The sequence below is a fragment of the Nicotiana tabacum genome, chromosome 3 (genome assembly GCF_000715075.1).
Source record: "Nicotiana tabacum cultivar K326 chromosome 3, ASM71507v2, whole genome shotgun sequence".
Classification (NCBI taxonomy): Eukaryota; Viridiplantae; Streptophyta; class Magnoliopsida; order Solanales; family Solanaceae; genus Nicotiana; species Nicotiana tabacum.
The window spans coordinates 195,364,916-195,388,617 of NC_134082.1; the positions used below are offsets into that span (position 1 = coordinate 195,364,916).

At 35.2% G+C, this 23,702-nt stretch overlaps 2 protein-coding genes across 3 annotated transcripts; both read left to right on the plus strand.

Moving 5' to 3' along the window:
* The first annotated feature begins 800 nt into the window (after nucleotides 1-800).
* On the plus strand, nucleotides 801-2,505 carry LOC107777892 (uncharacterized). Of its 2 annotated transcripts, none has more exons than XM_016598058.2 (2): nucleotides 801-1,365; nucleotides 2,179-2,505. In XM_016598058.2, exons 1-2 carry the CDS (start codon nucleotides 1,051-1,053, stop codon nucleotides 2,311-2,313), a joined length of 450 nt encoding a protein of 149 aa, XP_016453544.1. In that variant the 5' UTR covers nucleotides 801-1,050; the 3' UTR covers nucleotides 2,314-2,505. The 2 variants fall into 2 exon arrangements, with proteins under 2 accessions (XP_016453544.1, XP_016453545.1); XM_016598059.2 differs by having other exon boundaries at nucleotides 802-1,365; nucleotides 2,206-2,505.
* Nucleotides 2,506-8,313: 5,808 nt separating this feature from the next.
* Nucleotides 8,314-23,695, plus strand: LOC107777893 (heat shock 70 kDa protein 16-like). Its single transcript, XM_016598060.2, has 10 exons — nucleotides 8,314-8,528; nucleotides 8,715-10,019; nucleotides 11,404-11,616; nucleotides 14,153-14,248; nucleotides 14,364-14,432; nucleotides 20,246-20,446; nucleotides 21,009-21,155; nucleotides 21,251-21,379; nucleotides 21,462-21,592; nucleotides 23,239-23,695. Exons 2-10 carry the CDS (start codon nucleotides 8,850-8,852, stop codon nucleotides 23,342-23,344), a joined length of 2,262 nt encoding a protein of 753 aa, XP_016453546.2. The 5' UTR covers nucleotides 8,314-8,528; nucleotides 8,715-8,849; the 3' UTR covers nucleotides 23,345-23,695.
* The last annotated feature ends 7 nt before the right edge of the window (nucleotides 23,696-23,702 follow it).

The window sequence follows — 23,702 nt, forward strand, 5'->3', positions numbered from 1 at the left end:
GGCAATTTGGCTTCAAGGATTGCTAAAGGAGCTTGGTGTTGAACAAAAAGGTATCACAATTTTTTGTGATAGTCAAAGTGCTATTCAATTAGCGAAGAACCAAGTTTATCATGCAAGGACGAAGCACATTGATGTTCGGTATCATTTCGTACGAGAAGTCATAGAAAAAGGTGGAGTCACGGTGAAGAAAATTCATACTACAGAGAATCCTGCTGATATGCTGACAAAGGTGGTGACTGCGGTCAAGTTTCAACATTGTTTGGATTTGATCAACATTGTTGAATACTGAAGATTGAAGATGAAGACACAACCAAAATTTGTTATTGAGAGAGAATTGAAAATGTGGAATTTTGCCAAGGTGGAGATTTGTTGAAGTTTGGCAAAATGCCAAAGTCCCACATTGGTTGGGAGTTAAGTTTGGGGGGATTTTTCCCCTATAAAAGAAGGCCTAATGTTTAGGATTGAAACACACCTCTCATTTGCCTTCTCATCTGTTTAAGGCATTTGTATCTTCTCTCTTTAGTATTATTTCACTTGTATTTTTGGAGTGAAATAAAATATTGGTTGTGTCCGAGGAGTAGGCAAAATTAGCCGAACCTCGTAAATTGTGGTGTTCCCTTTATTGTTGCTTTATTGTCTTATTTATTATTTGGTGGCTGTCATAATTTTGGTATAGTAGTTGTGACTTATTCACACTATATACATTTGGCTTCCGCAACAATTGGTATCAGAGCCAAGGTACTGTCTAATTTATTTTTACTGAGTCTTATTGGGTTGACAAAAGGGGCAAATACTAATTTCCTGCACCTCCACGATGCTATTCCTAGGCCAGCTCAGTCCATGTTTTCTAAATCCTCATTAGTTAAATTTCAAAGAAACCTTCCATGGCACATGCAACTGTTTCATCACCTCACATTATTTCTTTCTTGACCCTACCAGAAAAACCAATATTTCCACTATATAAATATTTCCTCATTTCAGTTTCACTTCACCTCTCCAATAATTTCTCATTTTCTTCCCACCTTTTCCCCACATCCTTATAGATAAACCATGAACAGTCTTTTGAGTAAACAACATGCTTACTCAAAGATGGAAATGGAGGACCCTGAGGAGATTCAACATAGAAGAGCACAGTTCTTGATTTACAAGGCATTACAGAAAGCAGATTCTGCTGTGTCACAGAGAAAGCAGCAGCCATGGCTAAAAGTGAAAGTGTGTAAGTTGAAGATCAAGATTGGACGGAGATTAAAGAGGTTTAGGAAGAGCATATTGTTGACATTCTCTGTTGCTAGAGGTGGTGTTTACAAGCAATTTATGTCCCAATTGAAATCTTGGAAACGTTTGCTTAAGGGTAGAGATGCTATGGTTAGTACTCTTCCACCAATATTCAGTACTTGAAGTTCCATTCTGATTTCACGAGGACAACAACAAATACAACTCAATCTGAAACAAATTGAGGTCGGCTATATGAATTCAAATGTCGACGTTATTACAAAAAAAGAAAAAAGAAAAAAGAAACGGAAAAAGAGTTTTTTTTCTTTCATTTTTTTATTTATTTTTTATTTCTTAGCTATATAATTTTGGTTTATGTTTGTTCACTAGTGAATGGTGAGACATGATTATACATATATACAAATACAGGTTTTCACCCTTTCTGAAGCTATAGATTTTCAATATAATCAATTTCCTGATGTTCTTTAATTTCGGAAATCTAATTCCATTAATCTGTTCTATTGATTGAAGTTCAAATTGAAGTTTAATATGTCAAACTTGTTCTTTCTTCTCGCCCCCACCCTCCTCTTTTTGATGGGGAAAACAGATGAATGGCCATAATTCAGAGTATTTCATAGTTTTTCATACCAAGAAAAGAAACAGCAGCAAATGAAACAGCAGTGGTCTATTTCTTTTTTTTACCCCAAAAATGAGTTGCCGAGTCAATTTTTGGTGCTTTCGAATTTGATATCTTTAATTAGATAAATAAATTCTGGGCAAGTTGAGTTTCTGACTATGTTGGTAAGAAAAAGAATATATGTTAGTGGGAATATATTACTTCTTGTTGGTGCTTTTTGTTTATTAAATTGTACCATAAGCTTTTGCCTCGGTTTTTCTTTTCCTGTTTGTTGTACATGGTAGGAAAATGGACCATTGGTTTGTTCCTTTTTCTTTTATTTATTTCAGGTTGGAGACTCTGTTACTTCGGTGCAGGTGAAGGAGAAGGTAAAGAACAACAAGGGTTGCGGTGGATTGTTAAGTATTCCTTCATCATTAATCAGAGGTCTCGGGTTTCGGTCTCTGGGTATGAAGTTGCCTTAGTTAGGGAACCATTTACCCCTAATATGAGACTTCCCAATGCGATTCGGATTTAGTCGGCCCTAATATCAATATCGGATACCGGTGGGAAACAAGAAAAAAAAAAAAAAAAAAAAGAAGAAGGAGGAGAAGGTAAAGAAAAGAGTGTGGTGAGAATCAGATTTTATATCTGTAAGATATAAGTGTACCAGTGAACTACCACTCAATTTTTAGTTGTTTAGCTCTTGCTTTTTAGCTAGACTAGTATGGAATTTTTTGGTTTAATTAATTTTTGTTTAGTATCGTTGGATTTTCCATCTATTGATCATAAACCCTCAAGTTAATCTGCACCCGGTATATTATCAGCTTATGAAAAGAATATGGTGAAAATTTCCAGCTATTTCGTGCCGTGACAGTATAACTAAAAGAAAAACAAGAACATGGCTTGCATGATTAATTCCAACTTGTGAATACACATGTACCTAAAATGTACATTATTTTCCTCATTATTTTGTTTTCTCAAAACAAAAATTTGGACCTAAAATGCAAGAAAAGAAAAGGAAAAAGCTTTCCCAAATTAGCGCGGTCAACTAATTAACTATTTCTGTTAAATATGTTCATTTTCCCTAGTTTTGAGAGTGTACGAGTATTTGAGTTCTCATAAGATCTTGTTAAAGACGATGTAAGAAAAATTAGAGCGAAATTGCTTGACAATCGTTAACATAATCCTAGTGTCATCTAATTATGACGTAACACGTTTGTACCCAAAAAAAAAAGGAAAAAGAAAATGCAACATGCTAAACATGTATAGCAAGACTTTATTGCAAGAGAAACAGAAGCAAAAGCATTAGCAAATGCTTAGCATGTTTGTCCACAAAACGTACATATGTCTGGAGTTGGTGAAGACGTGTAGCAACCTATTCTGCTCATATTTCCAAAATACTACTATTGTTTACCCTTAAAATGAGTAACAATTAAATTTATACGCGATTGATTGAATATAACACGAATGAACCATGAATAATAAATAATTGGATAAAAAGAAATTAGAGCGATCGATCAAATGTAACAGATGAACAAGTTTAGCTTTGCAATGGACGTTTGGAAATTGATTCCGATTTAACCCTCAAAACGAGCTCGGTTACAACTCAATGAGTAGGCAACTGAAAAACACTTTGAACAGTAGCTAAAAAATAAAAATAAAAACTTTATTGCTTTGATATGCGTGCCAACAATGACTTTTAAAGGAAAAGGTTCCCCTTTATATAATAGGGTAATTTCAATCCTAGTACAAGTCTAAATAAGGTAAAAAATCTTCTCATTCCAGTAACATTGTTATGCAGTTGATGTATGGCGAGATTTACGTCATAACATCCGGCTGAGAGCGGATATTACGGCGTGCCTAATCGTCTTTTCTCCTAGTCTCGAACTTTCGCTCTGCTCGGACCCGATGTTCGGCCATGTTCGGTCCCGGGTGCACCCTTTGTCCTTCTCGGCTTCTGAGACATGGAACCCCTCGGCTTTACTCGAGGTCATGTCATATTGGGCTTCCCTCTCGTTTCTTTACCGGGAAATCGAGGGTAATTTTATCACCGATTTTGTCTGTACACAATTATAATCCTCATCTTTTTGTCAGTATGAGTATTAAACAATGTATGCAACTATTTTACCGAATGCTTAAACTTTTCCATCCACACAAGTATCGAGTAATTTTACGTATCAAGCGTTAAATTATGAAATAAAATCACTTAATATGTTTTTATCGTGAGGCACTTATAGTTCAAGTGATCATGGCGTCAGAAATCATCCATTGGGTGAACACCTTAATTAGCTTAACAATGACGGTGGGGGTGCCCTGTCGGAGGTGGCTTTCAAGACCTCTTTCCTTTGCATAATTAGATCAACAACGTGGCCTTGCAAGAAGAGTTGATGGATCAAGTTCACACAACCAGTAGCAGCAAAAGCTGCAACTTCAACAATTCCAGCTAGGTTTTGGCCATTCATATCAGTCTTCCTCTTCCAACACAATTGGGGCTGGGGCTGTCCCCTTACATTAATTTTGCCCTACTGGGTACAGATTTATAACATCACCTACCCTTACCCATTTATTATCCAACCTATTAATACTTTCTTTTCTTTTTAATAGAAAAAGTTCTTTAGACCCTTTGCCAATACTATCCATAATCCATGTTCTAAAATCCTCACTCATGTGCAATAAATACAACTTGTTTTCTTCTTAATTAAAATCATGTGCCACATGGGTTCGGTGTGGTTTCAATGTGAACGTTAAAACTGACACTAAACCGGGATTCTCCCAACCATCTATGATTAATATCCTTAATTTTCATTGTCTAATAAATTCTGTATTTTTTCTTTAATATGTTGAATTATTGCAGTCTTACTCGGAGAAAATCTATCTTTAAATTATTTACTCGTTTCTCTCTTTTTGAACAGAAACAGCTTCCCAGGGGTACGTGCTTGTAGGATTTTTTCAATTGAATTGGGCAGCCTTGTTTGTGAGTTGTGACCGTGTAAAGCTACTTCATCAATTTACTCATTTAGTTCAATTATTGATGAAATGCAAACGTGGGCACGGCAATTAGCTTTATATGTAATTTTCTGAAGATTACCAAGATCATGTGTTGCGTTAAACCAAATTTTTATGGTAAAAGATAACAAGTGAAAGTATGTGGAGAAATTTTGGTGAGGTTAATAAGAAGTGAGAAGACGATGAGGATTTTTTTTTTTTTGTTGGTAAATAAACACTTTTATTACCAAAATTGAGTAAATACAGCTCCAGAAAACAGAAAAAAGAGGCACTTCACACTAACAATATTTTTTAAAATAAAAAATTCTAATGACTAGGAGTATTAAATGGACTTCTTGGCCAAGTTTGAGACTAGTGCTGAGTTAATATATTGGTCATGACCAACTTCCCAAAATTTACCAGGATCAAAACAGATTGAGTTATAAGTAGCGGTCATAACCCAATTAATTAAACTTGAAACGACCTTTTCAATGTTTTCTTTTTCATTGATTTGTGGCTACACAATGTAGCTGCTAAAAATACGATTACAATAAATTATATTTTACAAATTCGTTTGAAGTCTCATGTAATAACAAACTGGATATTCTTGCTCGTGATTTAAAAAATTGGCTATACTTTAAATAACAAGGTTACAGAAGTGGCCAGCCCATGCCATTTCTACTCGGAAAACTACCAGTTATGTCCATTTATAAGTAGTTTATTATAAAATTGACCAATTCATAAATACTACTAATATTATCCAATTAACTATCCGAAACAACAACAAAAAAATCATTTTTTTTTATTAAATTGAATGAGTATTATTAAAATACATTAGGTACCTCCAAGGGTGGATTTATGCTTACCGAAGTGGTATCACGCGACACCGCTTCGTCGGAAATTTTTACTAAATATATGTATTAATACTGTACGAAAACAGATAAGTAGAAAAAAATGATATCACTTGACATAAATTGTATCTTGGTGTGTTGGTAATGTGCTTGATTTTTCTCTAAGAGGTCAAAGATTCAAACCCCAATTAGCAAATTTTTCTTTTGCAAATACTCAGGACCTTTTATAACTTAAGACTCAACAAAATGAATAAACTAAGATTATTTCTTGTCTAAAGGTATGATAATCAAAGTTATATTTTATTTTTTTTATAAATTTCGACACCTTTTTCAAAAATTTCTGCATACGCCCCTGGGTACATCATGTAGCTGGCTGCTTTCAGCCCAGACAACTTTCATTGGGCCTCAAGGATTCGTAATACAATCTACAAATGGGCTTTAGTTTAGAAATAGAAATTTTACCTCCAACAAAGGTTGATACCTTATTTATTATAAATAAATATTTTTAAAAAAAATTATCTCTTATAGCTACCTTTTAATTTTTATAGCAAAATATCTATTTATGATCACTTCCTACCTTTAAGCCATTAAATACGCTGTGTATTATTATTATTATTATTCTCTCTCCCTTTCTCTTTCCTTTTCTTCTCTTTTTCTCACGTTTTTTCCCTTCCCTACTTTTAGAAACCCTAGCAGGGGTAATGTCCGCCAACGACAGATTCGGTCGGCGATCACTTCCCCCCTTCCTTATTGTGTCACCCCTAACCCCCTCCTTCGGCCAGCGATTTTTTTCACATAGTTGTGTTATACATTTTAATTTTTTCTTAGATTTTACATTGATATTTCATGTTTGCCTTGTGAGACGTGAAGAAGTTTTGTCTCTAGTTTCTGTTTGATCCTCTAAATTGGTGCTTCTTCAACAACTGTATTCATTTAACTGGCGACGACGCCCCACATGGTGGTGGCCTGGATATCGGTGGATTGGGGACGGAGTTTGGGGCCGAGGAACTTGAAGAGTTTTTTACCTTTTTTTTCATTGTATTTCAATATGTCTCGTTGCATTTCATGTATTTCATTGTATTCCTTGTATTTTTTCATTGTATTCACTGTCTCGCTATATTCCATGAATGTATTCATATAATTTTTTTAATTAATATAATTTATGTATTCAGATGTATATGTGTATTCAAATGTATCTGTAGTATGTATTCATAGGCTTTTGCACTATAGATGACCTTCTATACTTCATGTATTCAATGTATTTTTATGTATTTAACTATATTCAATGTAATTATATAAATCTATTTGTAAAGATACCACTAAAAAATATTTTAGTAAAGATACCACTAAAAAAAGAAATGATGGATTGAATCTCTGAAGATTGCTCTATTTTTGGGGTATTTTTCGATTGAGAATCTTTTCTATAACTGGAAATACAAATTTTGTGTGTTACAATTGAGTTTGTTGAGTTATATTAGAATTCTATCGCGTTAATTGATTCACTTACCATTTTTAAACAGCTGGAGACCTTTTTTCCACAAATTTCATTATTGTATTCTCGAATACAACCCGCGAATACAATCAAATACATTCTCTGCTTAGCTGAATTCTCCTGTTTTTCGCCGAGTTTTGCTACTGTATTCATGAATACAGTAGCAAAAATACATCGAATACAGTGTATAACAACTGAAAATATATCTATAAGAAGAATTTAGTAAATGATAGTTATAACAAGTTAATAATCACTAAAACATAGTGATTTCTGAAAATTTCTCCTTAGAAATAGTTGGCCAGATTCAATATTTATTTATTTTAGTTGGTATACATATATTATACATGAATTAAGAATAGTTATACATATATTATAGATAAATTTTGTTGGCTATTTTTAATTTAAAAGATTATATGGACTGCAATTTGCGTTAAAATTTCAATGACGTTTCCTTCTTAAGTTTCCTTTTCCAATGTTTTTTTCCGTTCTTTTTGTCACGATAATGGATAACTAGTGTAAAGAACGATGAAAATAAGAAGCTTAGAGTATGTAAGATACGTGTGAGAGTAAGAGGGTCATGATGTACAAATAGCACTAAGATTGACGGATACCTCAAATAATAAGATTTGATAGTTTGAACTAATTAATTCTCACAATAATAATATCCATATTTAGTTATTTTGAAGTCAAATTTTTAAAGAATGGTAACTTGTCATTCTAAATAATGTTTATAATAACAGTTACTATAGACCAATAAGATATTTATATTCTTACTAAATTAAAAAAGTAGACCAGAAGTAAATTTAATCAAAAGAATCACACCACTTCAGATGGGACAATTTACACAATTCAATTATATTTTCTTGCCTTCTTAAATCTTTTTTTTTTCACCTTCAGCTTCCCACTTAAGAAAAGGGGAAAAGAATGGAAAACAAAAGAAGAAGAGAGAAATTAAAGTAAAGGGTAAAAAGAAAAAGGAAAACGAGAATAATAATACTTCGAACTCAAATGCAAAATAAAATACAAGTTGTACAATTTTCAAAGTTTTTCTTCTTTTCTTTTCCCCCCAAATTAAAGTAAAGGGTCAGAAAAAGGAAAATGAGAATAATTAATACTTGTAACTCAAACGCAAAAAAAAATATATACCTTTTACAATTTTCGGAGTTTTTCTTCTTTTCTTTTTTCTCCCAAGGTTATTTTCGGAGTTATTGTAGAGGAAAATAATAATGTAATGGTGTAGGCACCGAATCAAAAAAGTTCTGCTTTCTTTCATCTGACAAACAATTCGGAGACTTTCGCTTTTTTGCATCCATAGACGACCACCAGCTTCTTCCTTGTTAGGGTTTCCTCTGTTTCTCTCTCAAATCAGGTACCTTCAATTCATATACTTCCTCATTCTTAGCTTCCGTATCAATGTATTTCGTATAAATTCGAATGTACGTATTCTAACAAGTAATACGTATTATGTTTATTGATTTTCTTGGCATCAACGTAATTTTGATGAATTTCACGTTGAATTTTGGTGTTTATGTTTTTTTGTCAATTTTTTTTCCAGGTTTGATTGGTTCAATTTGAAATTTTTTGTGTTCTGCTATGTGATGTGATGATTTGACATTAGGTATTAGGTCTGGTTCGATTTGTGTATAGAGCTTTGTTTTTTGGAAGGATATATAGCTAAGTTTGGCTGAAAATGAGTGTAGTTGGGTTTGATGTTGGAAATGAAAACTGTGTTATAGCATTTGCAAAGCAGCGTGGCATTGATGTAATATTAAACGATGAATCGAAACGAGAGACGCCGGCAGTGGTGTCATTTGGTGAGAAGCAAAGGTTCATTGGCTCGGCTGGAGCTGCATCGGCCACTATGAACCCGAAATCAACTATTTCGCAGGTTAAGAGGTTGATTGGTAGGAAATATAGGGAGCCTGCTGTTCAGAAGGACCTGAAATTGCTTCCATTCACGACCTCTGAGGGACCAGATGGTGGCATTTTGATTCATTTGCAGTACATGAATGAGAAGCAGAGTTTCACTCCTGTTCAGATTATGGCAATGCTATTTGCACATTTGAAGCAGATTGCTGAGAAGAATCTTGAAATGGATGTTTCGGATTGCGTTATTGGCATACCTTCGTACTTCACGGATTTACAGAGACGTGCTTATCTGTATGCAGCGGAAATCGCAGGGTTGAAGCCGTTGAGATTGATGCATGACGGCACTGCCACTGCACTGGGTTACGGAATATACAAGACTGATTTTTCAGCTGGGGGTCCAACAAATGTTGTGTTTGTTGACGTTGGTCATTGTGATACACAAGTTGTTGTAGCATCTTTTGAACCTGGTCATATGAAGATATTGTCTCATGCTTTTGATAGTGACTTGGGAGGGAGAGACTTTGATGAGGTTTTATTTAGACATTTTGCTGCAAATTTCAAGGAACATTATAATATTGATGTTTATTCAAATGCTCGAGCTTCTATAAGATTGAGGGCTGCATGTGAGAAACTGAAGAAAGTTTTAAGTGCAAATGCAGAGGCTCCGCTTAATATTGAGTGCTTGATGGATGAGAAAGATGTAAAAGGTTTCATCAAAAGAGAAGACTTTGAGAAGCTTTCATCAGATTTGTTGGAGAAGATAAGCATTCCTTGTTGTAAAGCTTTACTTGATTCTGGTTTGACTGCTGACAGGATTCATACTCTTGAGCTTGTAGGATCAGGCTCTAGAATTCCAGCTGTAGGAAGAATTTTAAATTCGCTATTCAGAAAAGAACCTGGGCGGACAATAAATGCTAGTGAGTGTGTTGCACGTGGATGTGCTCTTCAATGTGCAATGCTCAGCCCTATATTTCGTGTTAGAGAATACGAGGTTTGTGATGTAATCTAATATTTATGATCAGTATGGCTGTGAATTGCTTTCTGTTTCCTGTTAGCATTTGATTTGCCCAAATTAGATTAGAAGCTCTATATGAATAAGATTGTTCCTTCGTCAAAAGGGGGTGTTTGGTTTTAATGGCCCAAGAAACAAAAATTTCTATACTCTCATGAGCTGGTTTTACTTAAGTTTCTCAATTAATGTGATGAATATGGTAATGAAGTTAGATGTCTCAAGTTTTTTTTCTTTCTTTCTCTCTTTGTTTTTTAATTCAATTCTCTTTTTCTGCGGGTGTTTGAAGTTCTATGGTGTAAAAACCTCTATTTGTATAAACAACCTCTTTCGTGGCTATAGACCATTCTAGAAGATTCATCACTGAAATAGTATTCCAGCAGTTAATAGAACAAATATCAGAAAAACATACTTGAGTAATGAATGAAGACATGAAGAAAATGAAAAATTCATTAGACGATGAAGACCATGGATAAATTAAGCGAATTTAGTATCGCAATGGCCACTCCAGCAGATCATGTTGCTAATTCATTACTCCAGAAGACACGAAGGAATGAAAAATTCATTAGACTACAAAGACCATGGAGAAATTAAACGACTTTCGAAATACCTGCTCTAATACAGAAAGCCAAAATATTACGCCGGGGAGCAATATAGTTAGCTGTTAAAAGACACATAAAACCAAAAGAAATAATTTATTGAGTTATGAGAACCATACCTGTTAAGAATTGATAAGTCAGAGTTTGTAATACTCATCGTGGCAGAGAGCATTTTAGGGAGATTAAAATTTTAAGAGATCGTGACCTAGCACATTTTTTGACTTAGTCTTCTTTGGAAGTTGGAACGGCAGAGTGACCACCTTAGGCTTTGAGTAGGGAAAGATGAATAGCTAGATCAAGCATATGAATGAAACTTGTTGATATTGAATTTTTAGAATACACTCCTTATTATGTGAAAAAAAACTCTTTTACTTTACTACAAGCATTTTGTTGCTAATTCTAGTATTTTTTTTTTTGGTAATAAATCAGAAGTACATTTGAAATAACTAAAAGGAGGATTTTTTTTGATAAGTACTAAAAAGAGAAAAAAGTTATTATGCATTAGGGATAGCTTATTACATCTGCATCATAATGATACCTTTTAATGCTTATGGCCCATCATGAATAGGTTCCTAAAACCTGAAATTCATCTCACAACCACTACTTTTGCAAAGCAACAATAAAAGAAGATGTCCAGAGAATTATAGTAACAGAACATAAGTGTACCGAGGCCTTGATTTAGCACAAACAATTGTGAAGTGCATGAAATTTTATCGTCTGATTATTGGTTTCATCACATTGTAAGTTCAAAAATCTTTCATTTGCAGGTTCAGGATTCATTTCCTTTCTCCATTGGATTTGCATCTGATGAGGGTCCAGTTTGCACCCTATCAAATGGCATATTGTTTCCAAAGGGCCATAGTTTTCCAAGCATGAAAGTGCTCACATTGCAAAGGAGCAGCAGTTTCTACTTGGAAGCTTTCTACACTAACCAGAATGAGTTGCCACCAGGTGTATCTGATAAAATAAGCAAATCTACGGTACAGTTTACTTTGTCCATACTAATAGAAACACTTTTATTTCCCAATCTTTATTTGGGAGTTCAAGATGTATTATATCACATTTGATTTCGTCATTAAGAAAAATCACATTTGTTCTAATTTTCTTGATTATGTTAGGAATGATTTTGGATAGTTGGATTATTCTAAACTAGTTAGTTCTAGTTGCTGAGGTTATAACTTAAAGATCTCTCAGAATCCGAGTTTGGTACAGCCCATCAAACCACCTTTGAGAACTTATATACAGCAGAGCATTGTTTGTTACGGGTTCTTCTAACCCAAATTAGTTGTTCACTTTCCTTCTTGGTTTTCACCCAATAATGGATCCCTTGAAAGAGGAGTCTTCTCCTGATGGATTTTTCTATATATATGTAATATCATATTTCTGTACTTTGTCCATACTAATAGAAACACTTTTATTTCCCAATCTTTATTTGGGAGTTCAAGATGTATTATATCACATTTGATTTCGTCATTAAGAAAAATCACATTTGTTCTAATTTTCTTGATTATGTTAGGAATGATTTTGGATAGTTGGATTATTCTAAACTAGTTAGTTCTAGTTGCTGAGGTTATAACTTAAAGATCTCTCAGAATCCGAGTTTGGTACAGCCCATCAAACCACCTTTGAGAACTTATATACAGCAGAGCATTGTTTGTTACGGGTTCTTCTAACCCAAATTAGTTGTTCACTTTCCTTCTTGGTTTTCACCCAATAATGGATCCCTTGAAAGAGGAGTCTTCTCCTGATGGATTTTTCTATATATATGTAATATCATATTTCTGAAAAGGTAAGTAGATTGCAAAAGAAAAGGTAGAATTCAATAAGTCAACTTTATGTCCACACGGATTATTAGATTATATACGTTTCATTGTGAGTTTAAAATCTACATGCACTACCCAGTATCTTAGCATCTTTATATGGCAAAATCTTGGTGATCTTCTCTATCTAATGAATGAGGAGCCCGCTTTAAAAACGTCCTCTCTGTACCAGTCCCAGAAGCAGTTTTGCTCGGCAATGTGCTCCCAGAAAAGTAAGACATAAAATCGAACTTAATCTGTCTGCTAAATTTGAACAGTCTAGGGTAGAGGGCGGGCCCATTATCCACTGAGTTTCGAACCGTGTGCCATTGGCTATCTGGACTTTCTCGGCTATACACAAATAATAATAAAGGACTGCCCGTGTTCATAGCTAATGTACATCTGCCAACTTTTGAGATTCAAGATTTAAAAGCTAGTCATTGCTGGTGAGCCACTACATAAACCCCTGGTCCATTTCGCAATTTGTACTGCAAATTCAGTTATGGCATTGAAGCTGAGCTAGGAGTCAACTACAATTTGTAGGATTTCAGTTTCTCCAATGACCTATTCCTTTAGGAGTTTAGTTGCCCTCATTTACCCTTTTTTTTGATAAGGTAAATTGCCCTCATTTACCTTTTCAAATATCAGTTAAATTCTCGCTGGCTAACTTGGATAGAGCTTCAAGGTATAAAATAAGAGAAGGGAAGTGTCTTTCAGGACCTACATCTTTTTGTTTTTTCTAAGGTCATTTGGGGCTTAAGTCTCTAGGAAAAGTTTCTGGACATCTGAGACTAATTTGGAGGTTACAACGATTTTTTGTTGTCACTATTGAAAAGTTATGGTCGATGTTTGTGCTAGTTTTTTAAGCATGTTAAGAAATGGACCTTGGGTCTAACTCAATCCCCGAAAGGTAGCTCATGAAGTGAAGATTGCCCAAAACCATATAATGAGAAGACAGCCTTTTCTCTCAACCAACGCGGGACACTTTCACACCCTTCCACAGCCAGGCCTAGACATATCAAGCATGGATAACATAACATAGGGTTCTAATATTCGGTAAACCAAGAATAAAGATTCATCTGGCTCTGCTACTAGGCTGAATTCTGTGACCACCTATCTGAAAGCTTAATTTGTTAGAGAGCATACTTTTACTTAATTACATTATTTCTGAACACAGAGACGATAATTTGATAAAGATTTCAAAATTCCAGTTAGAGGATAGGAAGAGGACTTTCTGCTAGCCTATTTCCCTAAGAGCTCACCAACATGTTGCGTGTTTAATGTTAATTCTCATGTTGAATATGAACAAAGGACACCTTTTAATTATGTCTTTTATGCGGTCATGCATCTATCGGGATCTAATCATATGCTGTAAAAGGAATTATCAAACACCCGTGTCTTTTCAAATCTCTGTGGTTGGTGAATCTAGAAGCTGAGGAAATTTGTAGCATTAAGTCTTTTCTTTCATTGCTTAAGAAGGCAGGTTATCCATCTTCTGCTTCCTTGCTGAATCTTGATATGCATCATTTTGACTTTTGAGGAGAATACTTACCTATAAAATTAATCTTGTTTGGGCAGTTCAAGTGATTAAAATTGATGCCAGAGACATGCCTTTGCTAAGTGCCTAAGAATTTGATATTGATGCACTCATTCTTAATGTTAGGTTGACTCCCCAATTTGTCAGTTAAGCTTACACTGTATCTTTTTCTTATGTCAGATTGGCCCATTCCAGGTTCCTAATTCTGAAAAAGCAAAGATTAAAGTCAAAATTCAATTGAACCTCCATGGAATTGTTACAGTAGAATCGGCCTGGGTATGTATCAATTTCATAATATGGAAATTCATTACTGCATTTGTCATCCCTTCACCTGATCAAACTACTTGAAGATGTAACCCCGAGTTGTTACTGCATTTTGTCATCTCTTCAGCTGATCAAAGATCAAACAAGTCATTCTACTTCGGAAAATAATACTGATACTCATGCAGAAGATATGGAGGTAAGTAATTGTGAAACTTCTGGTGTTATACATGGTACTGATCATAGTTACTCTGCACATTCTGCTTTAAGATTAGTTAAATTATCATCTGGTACTTCTTGAAATCACTGCTTAAATTTGCTTCCTTTTCTGGTTCTGTTTGGACCACTGTGTTAAGAGAACTAGTGGTTCGGAGGGCATTCAAAGTTACTAGTCCCCTCTCTCCAAAAAGAATGACAGAATTACTATATCGTGGTTCAAGCATTTCTTTCTTTTATTACATTTTTGTCAAGCAATTTTTATATTTATGACTATAAAAATTGAAAATGATAATACCTTTTTATGTAGCTTTTTAAATATGTAATTTTATTGAAAAGAGAAAATTAAGAGAGATTTACCTTGTACCTTGTCCCATAGAGATGGTTGGTTGAGTTGTTGAGGCATAAGTAAGAACCTGAAGATTCTAGCTGTAACACTCGCATGAGCCCATCTATTCTAGCCCGAGTGACCACTGACCATGATTACTCAATACTTATAGGCTGTCGTAGGTTGTTCAGTGGATCAGTTGAGCTATGAAGCTGGTCTGGGCACCCCTCCCATTTAAGTTAGAATAGTGTATACAAGAGATATTCATCTCGTTCTTTGCTTTTCCTAGTCAAGCGAAGTAGTCCTCCTCTAGGACCTTAGCCTTGTGTGATTTCAAATGGTCGACAACAGTTGGGACCTGAGAGGGCACGATTCTTCATAAGATAAAAACATTAGGAGATTTGATCCCTAACATAAGTGCCCTATTATTTCTGAAAGCAGCCAGAGCTTTACATGGTGAAAAGAAAACAAGTGGCTCAATCAATTTTCTATCTAGTGCCTGACTTTACATTCTTTTAGTTATACTTACAAATTTGAGAACTACATACAAAGTGACTCGTTATATTTTGCCAAATATATTTGGGAAGTTAAAATCATATTCTATGGTCTTGATTGTTTGACTCCGTGAATAGAGATCAGGTCAAAACGAATAAGACAGTAGCAATCATGGTCAATATGATAAACAAACAGATGATTCTCTTGTAAATATGGTTTCAGTACAACCTATGTACTGTTATCTATTAATACACACAAATGTTACCTTCTCAAAAAAAAAAAAAACAGATGATATATGTGATATTCCATGAATAATTCGACACGGTCTCCAAATTGATATATCAAAGTTCATGTTGAAATCCTAGCTTTTGCTGCTATCAAGTGAAGTTTTAACTCTATAGTCATAACTCCTAGCGAGTAAATTTCAAAAGTAGTAGAATGAATTATGCAAAAGACTTGCTTAATGATGAATGTAAATGGCAGCGAAATAACCGAGTTACAGACTTACAGTAAATCAACACTTTGAGAAATGATTAGAGTTTTGATTTACTTTTCAATTGATAAATTTTAATTACTCAATGTTCAAGTTGCAAATATTCCATTTCTTTACAAATGAAACTCTTGTCTATCCCAAAGATTGATTATATTTTAATGCTTGAATTTGCTGAAGATTTGCTTAGATAGCCAGTTAAATGTAAAGAAACTATATATGCTGTGGACCTAAATAGATAAACAAATAATGCGTCGCCTCTCTAATAGTACAAGCTTTTAAATGGGGCGGTTCACATAATTCAACTTGCCATTAGTTATAGAGTGGTAGGTTATCTCGCCATACATCAAGAATTGGAAGGCCGGCACAATTTCACTAGTTCCCCGCACAACTTTGGCTTAAATCACAAGTTGGAGTCTCACCGGCATCCATCAAGGAAGATATTTCCATGTGCTTGACCACTTAGAAGAATTAGATCTGCACGTGAGTGTCACGCCCCGAACCATGGTCTGAGCGTAACACGACACTCGGTGCCTGACTGCATGTGACCGAGCGAACCAACTGTATGGCTGAATCAATATGTGGTATAACTATGAGCTAGAGGTAAGTGTAAAACATGATAATCTACTAAAGAGTTTGACTGTAATATCATAGATGCGGAAAATACTAAAAGGTCTGCAAGTATAAACAAGTAGCCGACAAGGCTTACACATGAAAGCCTGCTAATATCTGACTGACTGGGTTATAGTCTACGAAGCCTCTAAAGAATACTGAAAATGCTAACTGTTTACCAGGACAAGGTCCCTGATATACCTTATTAACTGAAATACTATTATGACTAAAACAAAAGAGATAAGGCCCCAAAAGACTGGGGCTCACTAATAGCTGATATGAGATGTCCTAGCAAGCAGAATCGTCAACCTAAAAATCGTCACCTGCATCGCGAGATGCAGACCCCGGGCAAAAAGGGACGTCAGTACATTTGAATTGCACTGGTATGTAAAACAGCTGAAGAAAGAACTGTAAATACTGAAAATGAAACTGAACTGCTAGCTGATAAACTGATAACTGAACAAGGAAGTAAGGATATGAATACTGAATGATGAACAACCTGTTTAACTGAATATTAATTGTGGCCTCAGGCCCAATATATATATATATATATATATATATATATATATATATATGTGCACAACTGCGGCCTCGGGCATAAAGATACATAAAACATAAACTGCAGCCTCAGGCCCAAATACATGTGTTCAACTTTCAAGAATATAAAAATTAGGAACTGATGATCATACTGCAGTACATGATACTGAAATAATGAGCCATACTGGGTTACATGATACTGGAATAGTGAATAGGATTAGACTGAGATGGGTACTCATAATAAGTTGATTTGTCATAATTGAAACTCATAGAATATCGAATAATTATGAAACTATGCCATCTGGAGAATAGAAGTTCTACTAATATTCAGGGAACTAAGGCATAGTTACTTTCTGAGGGAACTGGTAATGGTCATAATGATTGGGGCGTAGGGAGAATCATAGACATTCTCAAACGTAAAGAGTTAGCCTTACATACCTTAACTTCCTGCCCTTGAGCGTAATGCAACGTTTGTCAACCTTTTCAACTTTAATCTATAGCAATACAAGTCAAAGGGATTCCATATTAGCTATGGTGCTTATATTTTGGTCACTTAAGCATTTTATCAAACACTTGGTGAAAATAAAGCTTCATAGTCCTTATTAATGGTGTCTCTACACCCAACAACCCATTCTCTTGTTCCTAGATAAATTCTAAAGTCTCAAACGATTATAATCAACATTATTCTTCATTACCCATAAGGTAAACAACACTCGTAACCAAAAATCAACAATCAACACCCCAACCCTATAATTGTTCATGCTTTTCTATCAAACCCAACAGCTCATATCTCATGAACAAGGGTTTATAATCATTAAACCAATGCTAGAATCAATTAAAGGGTGAAGACATTACCTTTTTGAAGTTCAAACCCTTTGAATTCGAGTTCTAGGCTTCCTTCTATCAACAATGATGTCCCAATCGAATATCTAATGATATGGAGGGTTTACCCATGTTAGTAAGATGTTGGGAAATTGCAATTAACTTAGAATCACCATTAAAACTTACCTTGGGTGGTGGAGGGACCCTTGAGGAGTTAGGTTTTTGAGAGCCTTACTTTCTAGAGCAAGTTTTTATGTTTTGGGGCTGTGGGGGACGAAATAGGGCTAAAAAAACGACTTCCCAAGTCGTCCACCGCGTCCCTGTTGGCGCGACCGTGGTCCCGACCGCGGTAAATCGCTCGGACACTGCCTCACCACCGCGGTCGCGGTAAAAACGTGGCAGGTCCGCGGTGGTTACACACCATTCTGTAAAACGGGCATAACTTTTTGCACAGAGATCCGTTTGGGCTCCATAATATATCGTTGGAAAGCTATTTCAAAGGCCTACAACTTTCATGTTTTGAGTTAGTGAAGACAGACCTTCTGAAAACTTAGTTGATTTTGTCAAATCTTATGCACCTCGCTTTCCATCTTGATTTTGAAACAACTATTTTCACCCATAATCATCCCGATGGGACTTCACATGTTCAAAATATATCCTTACTACTCCTTTAACTCATTCATACCTAAGCCGAATTTTATGGGGTGTTACATTGAGGAAGTGTGTTATAGACCTAAATAAATAAATAGTTAAACAAATAAATTTTTTCTTTATCCATTTAAACTTTTAGATGACTTTGTCGCATAATTCAAAGAATCCCACTTAAAACTCAAAATAATATGAACTATTATAATGGTGTTAGTTACCTCTTTATAGCTCGTAGATTTTTTGTTAAAAGAATGAGTCCTCAAAATAATGGGCTAAATTTAGATTTGGAACGAAATAGAGGTAGGAAGGGCGTATTCAACAACGTGGCATAACTTCATTTATTGTTTTTTTCTCAAAAAAAATATTTAATGAATACCAGAATTCAATTTGTTTTAAGCATATTTTGTCAGAATACAACCAGGCCTAAAATTGAAACATTCCTAACTCCGAGATTGATATGCACATGGTTCCATTTACAATCATTTTGACCGAGGACAGAGATCCCCAATGGTCGCATGTTTATCAATTTACAGTCGTTAGTGCAAATATGTTTTTATGCTTCCTACAACTAGTTAAAAATGCTGATCCATTTAAATGGTATATTTGACATTTTTATCTTCTTTGGGGCAATACAATATGATTTTTTTTTTGGATAAAGAATACAACAACAACAGCAAAAAACCCAGTGGGATCCCATAAATGGGGTCTGCGGAGGGTAATGTGTACGTAAACCTTATCTCTACCCTGGGAGGTAGAGAGGCTGTTTCCGAAAGTCCCTCGGCTCGAGATGATGAATAGAAAACAATCAAATACCAATAACAATAGCCAGAAAAATGATAAAACAATGTAAGAGCTAGAAAAAAAATAGATGGAAGAAAGCAATAACACTAGCAATAGCAACAAACAGTAACCACGACAAATACTAGAAAACCAAAGCAGAAGATAGGAAGAAATAGCCATAATACTAGCAATCTAGGAACAACGACAAGGTACTAGCAGACTAGCCCTAATAAACTCGGAACGGTCCAGAGAAACACACTACGACCTATTACCCCTCTATTTTAATCCTCGACCTCCATACCCTCCTATCAAGGGCCATGTTCTTGGTAAGCTGAAGTCGTGCCATGTCTTCCCTGATCAGCTCTCCCGAATATTTCTTAGGCCGCCCTCTACCTCTTCTCATGCCCGCCAGAGCCAACCGTTCACACCTCCTTACTGGGGCATCTAAGCTTCTCCTTCTTACATGCCCAAACCATCTAAGCTTCGCTTCTCACATATTATCCTCCATGGGACCACGCCCACCTTCTTCCGAATATCCTCATTCGTAATCCTATCCAACCTAGTGTGCCCGCACATCCATCGGAACATCCTCATTTCAGCTGCGTTCATCTTCTGGATATGGGAGTACAATATCCAGGTTGGATATTGTATAAAGAATACAATATGATTTTTATGAAGATACTGATTTTAAAATATGAAAACAAAAGGATTCAAGATATTGCATTTCTTGACACACACACACACACACACACATATATATATATTTATATAAAACACTTTGTGTTTAATTTTAGTCATATTGCATGCCACATTCTTTTTTCAAATTATTTAGAACTAAGGGATCATTGTGATTCATTTTGCTTCTTCTAATCTATAGTAATTAATTCTCTTGGAGTTTGAACAACTAGGCCAGACTGAATGAAGTGAAAAAAGTTTCCATGAGCTTTTGTGGTGGTCTTGTTTGTTAACCTCTGAGATGTTATTCCATTTGTGTGCCATTTATTATTCTTTGGTTGGAAACATTTTGGCTGTGTAAATGTGTAGTTGGCTACTTGTAAATGGAACCATGTGATTCTTTATGCAGGGAGATGATACAAGAAAAAGTATGGCCGTTAAGAGGCAGGATATACCTGTCAGTGAAAGTGTCAATGGGGGAATGACACTGGCGGAGCTATCCCAAGCTCAGGAAAAGGAATGCCATTTAGCTGAGCAAGACATAAAGGTGGAGCGAACTAAAGATAAGAAAAACACCCTGGAGGCATACGTCTATGAAACTCGTAATAAGGTATAACATCAAATTTTAAGTGTCGTAACGATCTTTTCTTCAAAGACTGCCAGGGAAGTAGGTTAAGTTGTGCTAACGTTTCAACTGATTTGTTTCACACTTTTAAGTTAAGAATGCACCTTGAAAGTATGTAACATTTTCATATTTAAATTAAAGTTTCACACTGAAGTGGAAGGTTGAGGAGTGATAATGCGTCAAATCATAAATGTAAAATTTTACTTTCTCATTATCCTTACCTTGACAAGTCGCCGTTTTTCAATTTTTGATGGACTGTTGAATTTGCAGTACTACTAGCATTTTTTATTCTTCCTTCTAAGGTTGTTTTGCCAATACCAGTATGTGACACTAATCAACTTTCAAAACGTATGTTGGACTTGATGCATAGTAGTTTTTTGTCGCTATTTAATATTTATTACCTTGTCATTTTGTTATGGACGTTTGTGTCCAAATGTCAATTTTGATATACGCCATTTGCTAATTTGGTTTTTGTTTAGTTAATTGTTATCAGTATCTTGGTCCACTTCCTTTACTTTATGCATCTACTTGAATTTCTTTTTAATAGCTTTTGAATACATACCGGAGCTTTGCTACGGATTCAGAGAGGGAGGGTATCTCTTGTAATCTACAACAGACTGAAGAATGGCTCTATGAAGATGGAGATGATGAGTCTGAACATGTCTATGCGGAGAAGCTAGATGATCTTAAAAAGGTTCTTGTCATTTGGTATTAGTTGTAGAGTTTAGTTTTGCTTTTCCGATGCTTATTAACTGTTTGGAAGTGACGCAATCAACCATTTCTTATTAGATGGTGGATCCCGTGGAGAATCGATATAAGGAAGAAGAGACGCGGGCACAAGCAACACGAAATCTATTAAATAGCATTGTGGAATACCGGATGGCTGCAGGATCACTTCCAGCCAGTGAGAAAGACGCCGTATGACCTTGTTTATATAACATGTACAGGTCACCGGAACCTCCTTGTGACACCGTGATTTAACTGAACTTTTTCTTTGCAGGTCATTAACGAATGCCATAAAGCAGAGCAATGGCTCCGAGAGAAATCCCATCAGCAGGAGGCATTGCCGAGAAATGCTGATCCAGTACTGTGGTCTAGTGAAATCAAAAGAAAGACAGAGGCTTTTGAAGCGTATGTTCTTTGTATTACCAAACATGGCTAATGAACATATGATACATCAACAATCTTGTTTTTCACATCACGGTTGTTAGACATCTTATGGTTGCATGTGGTCGGTACCCGCAAGATTGTTCTGAAAACTTGATTTACTCTTTTTTCCGCCCTTCAGTGAGTGATTTGCTCTTTTTTCTGCCTTCAGCTAGTCCATGCTTAACTGACACATTCACATGGTTATGATGTTTCAAATTGCATTCTTGGCTGTGCATTGTGTGTGATGTTTTAGTTTGCTGGTCATCACAGTGGTGGAAAGTTTTGATTGACCAGTCTTCATAGATTTAGGGGTTTAAATAACTAGGTTGTATTCTTGACGTGGTCAGTTTTCAAATTTTAAGTATCGGCCAAAGTCACCTACTTTGTTCAATCTTGAAAATTCTTCTTTATATTGTTATTCATCTTAAAAAGTATATTGTTATTTAATACATTCTGTATGCTTACAAGAAGATGAGGAAAAAATTCTGAGTAAATTTACATTTATTTCATTTCCTGAAATGGAGCAGAGTTGAAAGTTATCCTTTTTCTTATATCTGCAATTAATTATTTTAAAGAAACGTCTGTTTCTTCATAGTTTAGGGGTATAAATTACTAGGTTGCATTCTTGACATGATCAGTAACCATCTCATTAAAGTTAATTTGCCTAAAGTTATTCCATCTATCTGTTTTTTTCTTTTGTCCAATTTTCAAGTTTTAAGAATGACTCGGCCAAAGTTACCTATTTTATTCAATCTTGAAAATTCTTCTTTTTATGATTACTCATCTTAAATATTGTAGTGAATCAACTCAGGAAACAGCAAATTGTTATTTAGTACATTCTGTATACTTGCAGAAGATAAGGAAATATTGTATGAGTAATTTTACATTATTTCCGTTCCTGAAATGGAGCAGATTTGAAAGTTATCCTTTTTCTTAAAACTGCAATTAGTTATTTAAAATAAATCTGTTTCTTTTGATAAGAAAAAACCACAGCTGTTTCTTGGTGCAATTCTTTCCTGCCAAGCTGTTGTCCCTGTGTACTCATATTTGTGTGATATTCTTTTACTGGGTAAGCAAAATATTAATTTTGAAATTTGGGTGGACAGGCAGTTAGATTGTTTTATAAAGATGATGATATTTGAAGAGAAGATATAATTTTGCATTAGCACCTGTTTCATGCTCTTTGGTTGGAGTTGTACCCTAGTTGTGTTCGTTTTGAAAATCCAGGGAAAATTCTTTTATGCTATTTAATTGGCAGTGAAGGAACAATTAGATACATACTAATTATCTAGTATGTATCTAGGTATACCACACACCCACAGGCACACATGTACGCCATCACTCTTTTTCAGACTTTGAGAAGGCGTCATCATTCTGCCTACACTTACCACATACATAAAAGAGTCGTTTCCCTGAAAGCAAAGCCACTCTACTCTTACTCCTTAACTAATTGTTAGAATTTATGATTGATTGGTTAGGAGTTATGGTTAAGACCCAATTAGGAAGAGCCTAGCAAGTACTCTTGAGAGATCTGCAGCTTATTGATTTCTGCTGCATCTTTTGTGTTTTCCAGCATCTTTCTTTTTTTCCTTGCCTATTGTGCAATAATATTGTGAAACACATTTCAGGATGTGCAAGCATGTAATGAGGCACAAGTCATCGCCCCAAAAAACTGAAGATGGTTCAGGCTCGGATCCCAGAAGTAAAAGGGAGGATGTCATGGATGTTGATTAAGCTGCACGAGTAACAAATGTGGGAGCAGGCATGGCAAATGATTAATTGTGATTGAGGCTGAGTACGTCTCACCCACCAGAGGCTTATTGAGAGTTATCTCTGGTACTTAAAATTAAGTCATTCTCTATTTTGGGGAGCATTATTTTGTTGTCTATGCAAATTTTGTGTTCTTCATAATACGGATCCCCAAATCACCGTGTTACCTTAGTCGCCTCAAAATATAAATTGATTATATGCAGAGTTTCTGCTGCTTTTGTTGTTTTTAACCGCTCATATGAGGGAACACACGCTGGATATGAGAAATATTTTGTACTTGGACATTAAGAAACAAACTAAAGATTTTTTTGTAAATGGTTGT

Coding starts and splice junctions, on each gene's coding strand:
- LOC107777892 (XM_016598058.2), top strand. CDS start 1,051: ATGAACAGTCTTTTGAGTAAACAACATGCTTACTCAAAGATGGAAATG. Junction 1,366..2,178: donor TTAAGGGTAGAGATGCTATG/GTTAGTACTCTT, acceptor TATTTATTTCAG/GTTGGAGACTCTGTTACTTC.
- LOC107777893 (XM_016598060.2), top strand. CDS start 8,850: ATGAGTGTAGTTGGGTTTGATGTTGGAAATGAAAACTGTGTTATAGCA. Junction 10,020..11,403: donor TTCGTGTTAGAGAATACGAG/GTTTGTGATGTA, acceptor TTTCATTTGCAG/GTTCAGGATTCATTTCCTTT. Junction 14,249..14,363: donor TTACAGTAGAATCGGCCTGG/GTATGTATCAAT, acceptor TCATCTCTTCAG/CTGATCAAAGATCAAACAAG.